The sequence below is a fragment of the Tyto alba genome, unplaced genomic scaffold (genome assembly GCF_018691265.1).
Source record: "Tyto alba isolate M040663 unplaced genomic scaffold, T.alba_DEE_v4.0 Super-Scaffold_22, whole genome shotgun sequence".
NCBI lineage: Eukaryota > Metazoa > Chordata > Aves > Strigiformes > Tytonidae > Tyto > Tyto alba.
The window spans coordinates 31,811,463-31,824,674 of record NW_024881296.1 but is presented as its reverse complement, the minus strand read 5'-3'; the positions used below and the strand labels follow the sequence as shown (position 1 = coordinate 31,824,674).

General features: G+C 40.0%; 1 protein-coding gene across 11 annotated transcripts in view; it reads left to right on the top strand.

Annotated features, from left to right (window-relative positions):
• Nucleotides 1–13,212, top strand: part of L3MBTL3 (L3MBTL histone methyl-lysine binding protein 3) — a 110,592-nt gene that overhangs the window by 38,659 nt on the left and 58,721 nt on the right. For all 11 annotated transcript variants that reach the window (XM_042795708.1, XM_042795707.1, XM_042795709.1 and 8 more), the window contains one exon: nucleotides 11,253–11,364. In XM_042795708.1, coding sequence (XP_042651642.1) covers nucleotides 11,253–11,364 — 112 coding nt within the window. The remainder of the gene's footprint in view (nucleotides 1–11,252; nucleotides 11,365–13,212) is intronic.

Genomic DNA, 13,212 nt, shown 5'->3' with positions numbered 1-13,212 from the left:
TTCAGATAGCCAGCCCCCGGGCTGGACTGGTGCGCTCAGCTCTTCTGTCCTAGGTGCAGGGCTTTCCACATGCTTCTGTAGACCTTCATGAGATCTTGCTAGCCCATTCCTTCAGCTTGTCAAGGTCTTTCTGAATAGCAACCCTGCCCTTCAGTTTATTAGCCACTCCTTCCAATTTAGTAATTTGCTTTTGCTGACTGTATACATATAGAAGCCTTTTTTGTTGTCTTCTCTCATTTCTTCTCCAGCAGAGCTTTGGGTTTGCTAATTTGATCATTGTGCACTACAGCAATATCACTGTATACCTTCTCTATGCAACGTTTTCCCTGTTTCACCTTCTGCTTACTTCCTTTTCCATTTGAACTAAGTCGGGAGTCTGTAGTTCATTCACAATGGCCTTCATCCACATTTGCTTAACTTCTTGCACATTGTCATGCATCATTCTTCTAGTGTGAAGTCCTTGGAGAGATATCCAGATTTCCTGGGCCTATTTACCCTTTAAAGCAGTCTCCTGTATGATCCTGCCAAGCAAATCTTTGAACAAGCCCAAATCAGCCTCTCCTGAAGGCCAGTGCTGCTGTTTCAGTAGTTGTTTTGTTCGCTTCTTTCAGGACTTCAGGCTTCACCAACCCATGGTCACTGCTGCCAAGGCTATCACCAGCCTCCACATCCCAGACCAGTTCTGTACTTTTTTAAAAGCAGTCCAGGTTTTTAAAATTCCTTTCTATTTTAATAAGCAACATTGTGTGAAAGGCAAACACAGTATTGAAATGTTTGAGGAATACTAAAGGGAACAATCCAGGAAAACAGAGTAATCTCATATAAATCACTGGTACATGCTTTGTTCAGTTCTGGTTACCCTATGTCAGAAGAAACAAAACCAAAGCAAAGATTGGGTCATTAATTAGTAAAGGAATAGGAAAACATCCATACAAAATGAGGGAAAGGACTGGGAGGTGTAGCTCAGGGTAAATTAAAAAAATCATGTAAGACAATTCTGAACTCTGTCCTGGTCAGAAAAGCATGAGCTTCCTTTTAGGGTTTTTCTTCTGTTTACCGGTATTCGATTTTTGGATGAGGTGCTTTCTTTGTTACATGCGTTAGGGAAGACATAGGTAGAGGTGCAATGGTAATATACCCAGAATGATGAAAGATACGTAGAGAATCGGCCAAGCAGCTTATTCTGGGGGGGTTTTGTTTGTTTGTTTTTTTGTTTGTTGTCTTGTGGTTTTGTTTTTGGGGGTTTTTTGGTGTGTTTTTTTGTGTTGTTGTTTAGGAGGTTTTTTGGTTTTTTTTTTTTTTGTTTGTTTGTTTGCTTTGTTTTTTTAAGTACAAAAGCCATTCTAACACTGAAAGAAGAATATTTTATAAAAATGCAGACGTAGTCTGAGGTGATCATTGGACGAGGGAGTATCAAGACTATGTGAAAGACGAGGCGTTTATATAGGTATCAAAACAATTTGATCTGTTAGAACAGTAAGGATTTTTAAGCTTTCAAGATAATTGTAACAACTAATTTTTCAGTGCTGCTTCTAAGTACTGATGGTTAAAAGGGTGTTTGATCCCTTGAAACTGTGAATGTGATCGTGGAAGGTACGTTGTGCTCTTTGTGGAATTCTCAGAATAGGATTGATGTGGGTGGTTTACCTGAACTGTCCTGTTAACAGAGTATTTTAATACCGTGTCCTGAACCTAAAGAAAATGGCCTTATATAGCAGTTACTTCTTGTAAGCTTGCATGTGTCTTTCAAAAAAGGTAATAGACTTGTTTCACTAAAGATATCAAACCACTGCCATGTATTTGCATTGAAATGCAGTGGAAAAATCCAGTGAAAACACTGTAGTAGCAAGATGCACAAATCCAAAGATTCTATTTTTATAGAATGCCTGATTTTTTTAATAATAATTAATAAGAAATAGCTGAACTATTAATTGCAGCCAACGTATTGCTTACATTCTCACATTTAGTCTTTTCTCTTCATAAAAAGTTCGGAAAAATTGTCTTTGAACACTCAGATTTGGCAAACTATATTGTATGAGCACGTTTTAAGTTAAATGTATACCGAAACGTTGAGATGTCGCTTTTTAATAGAGAAGTTTTGGGGAGTTACCTACTTAAGTCCTTATTTTTAGTCATGTAAGTCGTATGGCATTTGCTTGTCTTTACTGCTTGCAAGATGAGTTTTCATGCTTTCTTTTTCATATGCGCTTTTTAAGAAATCTCTTTTATTGTGTATTATATTAATATTCAGCCTCCTCAGATTATCAGGCAAGTATATCTGAGCAACCATTCTTTTTAAGAACCACTTAATTTTTGTGAATATAAGTTCCTCAGTGAATAAAAGCTGGTAAGAAATTATTGTAAGTAGTGTAAAATGCTTGAAACATTTACAAATAATTGTTTCAATATTTTCTTATCATTGTTGAAATTTAACTTTTTTTATGACATAGAAGAAAAACTAAATCAGAAATAGGAAATTGCATCATTTATCTTTGTTACGAAGTCCTGTGGGCAGTTTCATGCCTACCAGACTTCACTGAGATAGGCTGCACGCAGGGGCAGTCACTTCCCAGTGTAATCAAAACAAGGGAGCCCAGTCAGATACCAAGCCTCTGTTCTCAGCCATGCCATGGTCTCTTACGTCTACATCTGTTTTCACATTGGTAAAATGCTGAAAATGTTATTTTGCTATGAATTTGGGCAGTGTTAATTGATAGATTTTTGTCACCTGTAGTTGGAAAAGGCTGTGGAAATACATTCTCATACAGATTTTGTTAAAACTCTCTAGCAAAAATAGTCATAAAATAATTAATACTTCTTGAACACTGCTTTAAGCATGCTGTGTGACATAAATAGTGAGTGGTTGTGGAAAACACTAGAATTTCAAATTATACAGGGAATAGGGAGAATTAAAGATTGTTCGGTATGATGCACTGAGAACAAAAAATTTAGCATTGTATATTAGTTCTTTCAAGATGTTTAAATAAAACAGAAAACTTGAATTCCAGTAGAGTTTAAAATAGTTTACAAATTACAGAATGCCTTCATGTGGCAGGCTAAGTAATGTATGCTCATCTGAAAAACATCAGTGCTTACCAGTTACTCTGCATGTTGTGAATGTAAATGTGAAATACTCTTCTTTTTTTCTCTTTTTTTTAAATCTCTGTGCCGAGTGCAGACAGTAACACCATCACTTCAAGATTTAAATGTACTCATTAAATTGGAAAAGCTGTAATAATTTACAGTCACTTCCTACTGCAGTGACAGAAGTTTATGAAGTACTTCGTAATGAGTTTTCTAGTGCTTGTGTTTGGAAAGTGAGCTGTTATATACCGCATGGACAGAATTTTGGTCATTGTTTCCAGCTTGCAAATTGTGCTTGAATGAAAAAAAAAATAAAAATAAATTTGATGACGGAATTAACCCGTAAATAAAGTTGGGTAGCTAATACCGTAGGAATCCAACTATAATAGTGAAACATGAGTGGTGGACTAATGGTCAGTGATGCTTGGTATTTCAGCCACACTGTGAAGAAGGTAATGGTGCTTCAGAGTGCGGTGTTTCTGAATGCATGGGTGCAGCAACTCAAGGCAGTAAAGTGCATCCTTCCACCTGCCTGTTCTGAAATTTTGTTCAAACTTGCTTGAGATAATTAACATTTTGAAAGCAACTTATTATTTTTCCTCACATGATTATATGTCAGAAATACTGGTAGTATCTCAGGCAATAAGTACAGTGTTTTTTTAGTACAAAGCTATTTCTGTCCTCATGCGGTGGCATGTGCTGAATCTGGGGAGGCATTTCTCTCTCGGGGGATTGTCCCTGAGAGTGTCCGTGGGAAACATTGACTACCAGGAACTGGTTAAATCACTGCCTCCACCAGGAAGGCATTATTCTGGAGAGAAGATGGATTCCCTTCAGGGAAGCTGGTACAGGGTAGCTCAGGGAGGAGAAAGCAAGGCAGAATAGATATTCTCTGACCACATGTGAGCCTCAGCAGATGTACCGAGTGGCCTCGTCTTTTCCATGTGGAAGTAACTTTCTTCTGTTGCAATTTAGTGTAATTAGTTATCTTATGCTGTGCTTCATTGCCATAGATTCTGGTTAAAACTTATTGTCATAAAATGATTTTACCTTATTTAAAAAAAGAAAGACCAAAAAGGAAATTTCACTATTAAAATTGCTAAAACTCCGAAGCCAAGAAATGCTGGAATTAGGTTTGCCTTTGCATCTTTAATTGGGCTTCCTCATCTGTAGTCATGGTAGCGTCTTCACCTAAGTGATCACATGCTATTTTACCACAAAATCTACTGCGTTGTTTGCTGTAGATGCTGTTAGTCTTGTAAATAACTGGGCAGAGGATTTCGGGAAGGAAAAGGAATAGTTTTATGATTAATGCAGGTAAATCTCACACAGGAAAGCTTAGCACTGCACTTCCTTCTACCACAGCTTTCCTGTGTGGTTCCAAACAACTCACTGGAACCAAAACTTTGGCAGGCAGCCATTAATTTTTTATTTGTCACTTGCTTGGGCTCCCCACGAGATGTTAGCTTTGGGTATCTAGAAGTATTCTGGCCAACATAATTTGGAGCCAGGGTTGCTTTGTAGGTCAACTTCTGTATCAATAAGTGTCATCTTGGCAGGCCTTGACTTCTGGCTCTGTCGCTGATTTATGTGTCACTTCAAGAAAGTCTATTTAGCTGCAATTTCCTACTCAAGTGGAGATAATAAGGCAGACTGAGTTTGCAGTGGAGAGAAATCATTGAGAAGCCCTCTGGTACTAAGATAATTCTTGAGCACTCGGGGCAGGGGGAGGGGATTGGAAGAGCCTGAGGGGCATCTAAGAATAAAGTAGATAAACATTACAGCAGACAAGACTGAGGTATCAGTGGCTTGCTGGGGAAATGCCAGTCTCTCTTTCTAAAGTTGTATGTTTTCTGATGGTACCTAAGCTTTCAATTCAGAAGTGATGAAAGAATGTTCCTTTTTTTTTTTTTTTTTTTTTTTTTTTTTTGAAGGTCGTAATTTGGTAGTAATTCTTTCCTGCTTGTGCCTGCTCAGGTGGGAAAAACCTTTCCTTTTGGATGCAAATTGTTCTCTCTTCTTCCTTACTTCAGGATTAGCCTGTTGCAGTGTTACCTAAGCATTTTAAAATCAACTGAAGTTTCTTAAAGTGCTTGACTTTCTTGCTGACAACATCATTCCAGTGAGAGGGGGTCTGGCCCTGCCCCTCGGTTGTGGTGTGGAATTTAATCTCTGCTGATTATGATTTAGGGAGCCCTAAATATCTTGGGATCTTAACTTAAGTTGCTTGTCTTTGCTGTACTTGCAGAGCAAGAACGTGCAGGCAGGATCTCATCATTAAAGAAAGGGAATAGTCAGGTGTGGGGACGTGTTCCCCTAACCTTCTGCACCCCTGAAAGAGTCAATGTTTTCTGACTAGACAGCATCAGGGATCACATGCTTACTGAATGCTTTGAAATAAGCTGGGAGCAGAGTACTCAGAAGGATGAAGAGCTAGGGAGAGATATTTTTATTTTCTTTTGTAAGTGGCTGAGAACAGAGGTTTTGTTTCAGGAATTACTTTGCACTGAATTGTAACAGTAATTGCTAGAGTGCCTAAAGCTTTTTTGGATACATGCTCTTTGTTATTTCAGTGGGGTTTTTTTTAAAGAAAATAAACAGTCATTCTACTTTCAAACCATGTAGAGTAAATAAGACTGGCTTTACTGCTTGAAGAAAGAGTATAAAAATACCCTACAGCTGCCTAATTTTCTGAATGCTATCCAGCCCCTGCCTGGGGCAGGGGTTCTGTGGAAAAAATACTATGTGATTGTGCATGTAAAGACTGTATCGCACACACACAGAAGAGGAGAATGGTTGAATGGACAAGTTCTGGCATTTACTAACTTATTCAACTTCAGTAATATGTAAAAAATTGTTTGGCGCGTAGTAGGATGTGGTTGGACAGTACAATGTCTATAGGTGATTCCTTTGCTTTAAAGAGAGGAGGGCCTCTCAGATGCCATAAGGGCTCTGACTGATCTGAGCAGTCCCACTGAAATCACTGATTAAATGGTGATTAAAATCAAGAATGATAACTGTGTGCTAACCAGAGATCTGAGTGTAGTTCTTTAGATTGTATCACCAGAGTTCCAGCTGCCTGTCCTATTGACAGACTGCTGTATAACTCTGCTACTTTAAAATTAGTTACTTCATAGGCATAAAGAGCATTTGCTTCATTTACTTTTGTTTTGGATAATATAAATTTTGCAGGTTTCTTCTGAGCTAGTCCACAATCACACTGTTGTAGGTTCGAGATCAGTTTTGTTCCCGGAGTTACTGCCAGAATGCAGCAACAGTTGTCTTTATTGCAATAAACTCTTTGTCCTTATCTTGCCCAGTAGATGGTAGTGTTGGCTGTTTTTTCTAATTTATTTGAAAGCTGTGCCTTAAGATGTGTGTGGTTTTCTCTTCTTTTTTTGTCCTTTGCACTTCAGTTGTTCTTCCTTTTTTTTTTTCCTGCCTGTTCTCCCAAATAATATTTTCACCTTGTATAAAACAATAGCAGCCTTTATTCTGAGTTGATCTCAGTGAGTACTGATGAGATCTTGAACACTGTTAAAAGGTCACAAGTAACAGCAAATGGAGATAGTCTGATCTTTATTGCTCTGAATTAGACATATGCAACAGCGGGGACTTAATTTGAAACTAGATTGTATGTATTTCTTCCCAAGAGGTTTGAGTTTCTAAGAATTAATCTGCAATATGGGATACATTTTGCATTGTTTGCAAATTTATTTTTATCCCACATAGTGACAAATACACAGAATATTTTTATGAAATGTGGAGAAAGAGAACTGAAAGCCCTTTTAACATATAGTTCCCCCTACATAAAACTACAGAGCACCTTCCAGCCTGCATGATAAGGCAAAAAAAAAATTCCATTAGAAATGGAAAGGTCCTAAAGCCACTGGAGGAGGGATGGCAGGAGTCTACCTGAAGTGTTATGCCTAGTCACATTCACTGAGAAAAAGTGAATTTCCATGGTTGAGCCCAGCACACGGTGGGCAAAGGGTGATGGGCTGATCAAGAAGATGGAGCACTGTTTTCATAAGAACAGAGGGAGCTTGTGCTTAGCCTAATAAAATCAAGTTTGGGGGGTACGTAATTCAGTGCTTCAGATGTATACCCAGAGAGTAAGCACTAGGGTACTAGAGTTATATATTCCATAGGGTAACTTTGGGTTAAGAACAAATTGGTATAAACTGACTATGAGTAAATGTAAATGAAAAGTTAGAAGAAGGTTTTTTGAGAAGGACCTTCAAGAACGGACTTCCGGTGGTGTCCTGGATTTGAGGTCCTCAAACCACGACAAGAAGAGGCACTGGTAAACAGAAAATCTAGATGCTTCTCCTGAAACATTTATGAAATACTTTGTGTGATACTATTGCCTTCAGGAAACAAAGACTTCATCTCAGTGACTTATGGTACTTGTTCCAGTCCTGTGTCAATTTTAATGCAATTTTAATGTTTAAAAAAAATGTTCATTCATATTGATTCCCGTAGAAGAACTTAGCATGTGGACAGACAGAAATGGTTCAGAAAGTACTTATAATGTCTGATTATTATTTTTTAAGCCTTCATTTCCCTCAATGTGTTCTTTATTTGTTGAATTAATATTAAAATATTTCTGGGGGTTAAATTAACAGCCATAATAAGCTGAAGTACTGTTATATCAGGGTATTGTTTCATGAGAATGTGAAAATGTATCTCACCTCTGAGTGGAAGGAATCTCTAATGATGTTTCGATGGAAGCTGCTGTTTAATTCCCTTTTGATCCTTTCAAAAACTGCTGAACAAGGCAGCTAAGTAAGTTCTGTGTTGTATATATACCCACTAACAGTTGGACTCATCCTCCCAACTCAGTTTCTGATATATTTGTGTTAAAAGAACTGCAATAACGTGAAAGTGTGTATTTTTGACCTTGTTTCTCACCTGTACATGAAACTGAAAGATAAATTTTCTATCCAAATGTTATATTTATTGCTGTTTATCTTACTGTGGATTTGCTCATAAAGCTGTTGAGGTTTCTTTCTCTTTGCCTTCTGATCTTTTAAGACCATTGGCTCCATTGGGTGGGATAGAGAATTATCTTCTTAAGAGGTTACTTAAAATTTGTAAACAAGCATTTGACAGAAGTCAAGTGGATTAAATTCATACCCAGCAAGCTGTATAATTTATTCTCTTTTGAATAGTGAAGTGACAAAAATCAGGCTTCTTTGTGAGATTATTTTAAAAGTACTTGATAATGGCCTGACTTTTGTTTCCATCAATGGGAAATATACTGTTTGCTTTAATGAAGACAGGTTTATGGAAAATCTCTTCATCCAATGCAAATTTATATATTTGCTTAAAGAGTTTTGTGACTTAAAAAGAAATTTTTACTTCTCAGAAAGCTATGGATCCATCCTCAGAAGTTAACTCAGCGGCACCGTTTCCTTCCCTCCGTATCACCTGCCATGCCCTTCCAGACCGTCAGGACACCTAGGGAGGTACATGGGAGGACTGCTCTTACTGGATTTCATCTTGAATCACCAAAAATAGAGGGAATACTTTGTCAGAACCTTTACCTTTAGTTTTTTTGTCACTTATTTTCTAAGTAGAAGAGGCTTACGAACGTGTTGAATTTTTTCATAGACACGTCAACCACCATTAATCTAGATCCTTTTTTGTCATGCTTCCAACAGTAGACATTACTTGGCGCATTGCTCTGGCAGCTCTTATCCTGTGATGGCTTTGTGCAGCATGTTGCTCTGTACATCTATTTATCCTGTTTTTGAGCAATGAACCTCTGTCACAAGTTTTTTGTTGCTTTTCCTCCCCAACTAAAACCAGAGTATGACTCCCTAGGTCTGAGGCATTTTTCCCGTCAGCTACAGAAAGCCCAACGTGCACAGTAGGTAGTGCTGAAGCTATAGCTGGGGAATCAGTCAGCGAAAGCAGACATCTGCTTCAAGTTTGCATTTGAACAGGAGTCCTCTGGCACAGATAAAGGGGAGGCACAGGCCAAAACCAGGAGATACAGAGGTCAGTTGAGGCAGCGGCCCAGTAGTGTTGTTGCACCCTCCTGCCTGCTGAGGCAGTAACAAGTGGTTACTCTACGTCACTGAGCCCATCTTAGCGTGGTGGCTGACTGTTGAAGAGCTGCTTCCTTAATGGTTTGGCTCTCTCTGCCATGAACAGCCTCCAGTGAAAGGGTAGCTGGGAGCAGCTTTCCCTGCAGACATCTGTCTTTCATCATTTCATGCCTGTCAATCAGCCCTCTGAAGCCAGAAGGGCTGGCGGGTTGATGCATTAGCTAGGGTGCGTCCTTGCATACCATAGGAGGCCCCAGTGGAGGAGAAACGTATGTATAGTGTCAGGGCTGAGCATCGATTGGATCATGCAGAAATATCCCAGTTATTAATTGGACTGTTCAGAAATACTGTTGGTGTACGGATGTTTGGGCTGATATTGTATGAAGGTGCAGGAAAGTGGTTCCAGGAGTTGGTTAGTAACCTCCCCGTGACCTGTAAGTTGGTGGGCTGCAGCACCCTGTTTTAGTCTGCGCTCACAGCCTGCTTGCTGAGCCAGTTGTTGCAGAGTTAGAGCTCCTGGAAGCAAGGAAGGTTTTCCCTCTGGCATCTACCTTTTTCAGAGACAGAAGAGCACAAGTAGCAAAACTGAGCTTAACCAAAATAGGAGCCAGACTGGGTGCATCAGTCAGCCATAAGATGCAAAGATTCTCTTCTGAATGGTAAATCCACTGCTTTTCTTTCAGAGTGAATGAATGCCTGTCCACAAACTGGAGTATGAGCATGTGGTGCTAATGCATTTGGTTGCTTTTCAAAGCTGAACTCCTGGTCTTTCAGTTCAAATGGGTTTACTGACAGTTTGTCCACACTGCATATCTGTTGTGAATGTAGCTAATCGCAAGTAAAAATCTTGTCTCCAGAAGTCATATGACTGTGGGAGGTTCTCCTCTTCATTCTCGTCTTCTTCCTCTCCCTCCCCTCAGCGTATTACTTAGGAGCTGCTTTCATTCCTTAGGACCTTGTGGCTCTTTGCGAATTCTGAGGCTAGAAGGACAGTATTAGTGAAAGTACACTCTTGTGGTATGTATGTTGTGGGGCTCACCTTTGCTTTCAGTCAGAATGGCATATTTTTGGTACTGTACCATAGTTGGTTCCAAAGTGAGTGGGAGCGATTCATCCTGCAGCCTCTGGAGGCACAGAGAAAATCAATGTAGTGCCAGGCAATTGTTCCCCTTCTCATTTTCCCAAGGTAAAGTTGCCTGACCAGAGAAACAGAAATAGGCCTCATGCTACTAGCCTGAAGGAATATTCTCACAGGTGGGTGCTGGGGAGCTTTGAAAGACTCTCTCAGGTGTAATTTTTCCTATTGATCTCTGTTGGTGAGAGCACCTCACTGCTAGAGACCTGTCATCTGTGGCAAAGCTGAGTTACACCCCTTCTCTGTTCAGACCATACTAGCCTGGACAGAATGCTGCCTTGAGTTCAACCTGTGTAGCCAGCTGGGCCTGCAAACCAAGTAGTGACCGGGAAGCTGCAGTTTATTTTCTTTTGGTAGTTCTGTAATCATTATGGCATTTGGAAGATGCTTTTCTGCTGGCATCAGGGTGGATAGAACTCATGGTGCTCCTGTGTAAGCACAGCATGTGGGGTATTGTTGAGCCTTGCTTCTGGCTGACAGTAATATCATGTTCAGCATGTAATTAAACAGCTCATAAAATGCCTTGAGGTGTTTGTTTATGTGCACTTTACAGCAGAGAAGTACTGTGGTTTTGGAGGATGCTGAAATTTCTGTACACTATGAAGCATTTGTATTTGACATTCAGTTCCCTTTTCCTCTTGCTGGCAATGAAAAACATACATTTAGATTTTCCCATGAATTTCAGTTATAATTTTTTGGTTCTTGTGTGTAAGTTAGATACTGATCTGCATTTGTACTCATCTGTATCAATATGTATTGCAAATTACTATTTTAAACAGCAAAATGAGTTTGCATTTTGCTTCACAGAAACAAGAAACACTTGTTTCCACTTTCTTGGGGATAAGCAGAAACACATAGAAATTAGATAATACGATGAGGACACCATGTAAAAACTGTCTTGGTCAACAGAAGAAGACTCCATAAGAGAGTATTAGTAAATTTTTACTATAGTCTATGCCATTTATTTTGTCTTACAGTTTAGAGTGAATGAATTTGGGGCCCTGGAAGTGATTACAGATGAAACTGAGATGGAGAGTGTTAAAAAGGCAACTGCTACCACAACCTGGATGGTTCCAACTGCTCAAGAAGGTCAGTTCAGAGGTGGTAAACATTTCTGTGGTATTTTGTCTAATATATCAGTTTTTCTTAAAGATTGCTCCCCCCTCAAAAAAACCCCAACAACTTACTTGCCTTAATGCACAGAGTATCTTTGATGATATTACTTGTTTCTTGGGGTGTGAGTAAATATGAAAATAAATGCCTTTTAAGTTAAAAGGAAGTAATTCCACTGTTAAACATCTGAAGTTCAATTACAGCCACAATTTTTTCTAACAGTATTTTTTTCTAAGTTTAGAATCAGTATTTTCTCTCTATTTAGTTTGCAAAATGGTGAATTTCTTACTTTCAATTATTGAGAATTTTTTAGATTTTTTTTTTGTTGATCTGGTTCTCCATACTGCCCACAGACTTTACTAACTGCCTACAGTTCATTTGTGACTGAAATATTGTGCACTGTAAACTGCCTTCACATGATACTGGCTGCTGCTCAGCTGCTGCCACCGATACCAATGTATGGCTACACTGTTGCCTTGCTCCTGCTGACTGTGTTTTTGTACAGTATTAAAATTAGTATATAGTAACCATTTAATTTTATCTTGAATTATAAAATTCTAATAGTTGTAGTATCTGTCTACTAAGTAAGGTCTTTCCTGGATTTAAAATACTGATGTAAGGAGACACCTTTTTTGTTCAAGGAAAGTTTGTTTACTTGATCATAAATTCTGAAAGTCATAGAGTCATAGAATGGTTTGGATTGGAAGGGGCCTTAAAGATCATCTAGTTCCAACCCCCCTGCCATGGACAGGGACACCTTCCACTAGACCAGGTCGCTCAAAGCCCCGTCCAACCTGACCTTGAACACTTCCAGGGAGGGGTCAGCCACAGCTTCACCAGGCAACCTGTGCCAGTGCCTCACCACCTTCACAGGAAAGAATTTATTCCTTATATGTCTAATCTAAATCTACCCTCTTTCAGTTTAAAACCATTACCCCTCGTCCTATCTCTGCACTCCCTAATAAAGAGTCCCTCCCCATCTTTCCTGTAGGTTCCCTTTAAGTACTGGAAAACTGCTATAAGGTCTCCCCGCAGCCTTCTCCAGACTGAACAATGCCAACTCCCTCAGCCTGTCCTCATAATAATCTGTGGAAGTGCTCCAGCCCCTTATCATCTTCATGGCCTCCTCTGGACCCACTTGATCAGGTTTCTTATGCTGGGGGCCCCAGAGCCAGACACAGGACTCCAGATGAGGTCTCATGAGAGCACAGTAGAGGGGGGAGATTCCCCTCCCTCAGCCTGCTGGCCACACTTGATGCAGCCTAGGGCACGGTTGGCTTTCTGGGCTGCGAGTGCACATTGCTGGGTCATGGCCAGTTTTCCATCCACTAATACCCTCGAGCCCTTTTCTGCAGGGCTGCTGTCAATCCACTCATCATCCAGCCTGTGTCTGTGTTTGGGATTGCCCTGGCCCTTGTGCAGGACCTTGCCTCTGGCCTTGCTGAACTTCATGAGGTTCATGTGGGCCCACCCCTCAAACCTGCCAAGGTCCCTCTGGATGGCATCCCTGCCCTTCAGCATGTTGACCACACCACACAGCTTGGTGTTGTCAGAAAACTTGCTGAAGGTGCGCTCAGTCCCACTGTCCATGTCACCAACAAAGTTGTTGAACAGTACCAGTCCCAACACCAACCCCTGAGGAATGCCACTTGTCAGCCCCCTCCACGTAAACGTTGAGCTGTTGACTGCCACTCTCTGAGTGCCACCACCAAGCCAATTCTTTAGCAACCTAGTGGTCCGTCCATCAAATCCATGTCTCTCCAATTTAGAGATAAGGATGTTGTGTGAGACAGCATCAGATGCTTTGCGCAAGTCCCGGTAGAT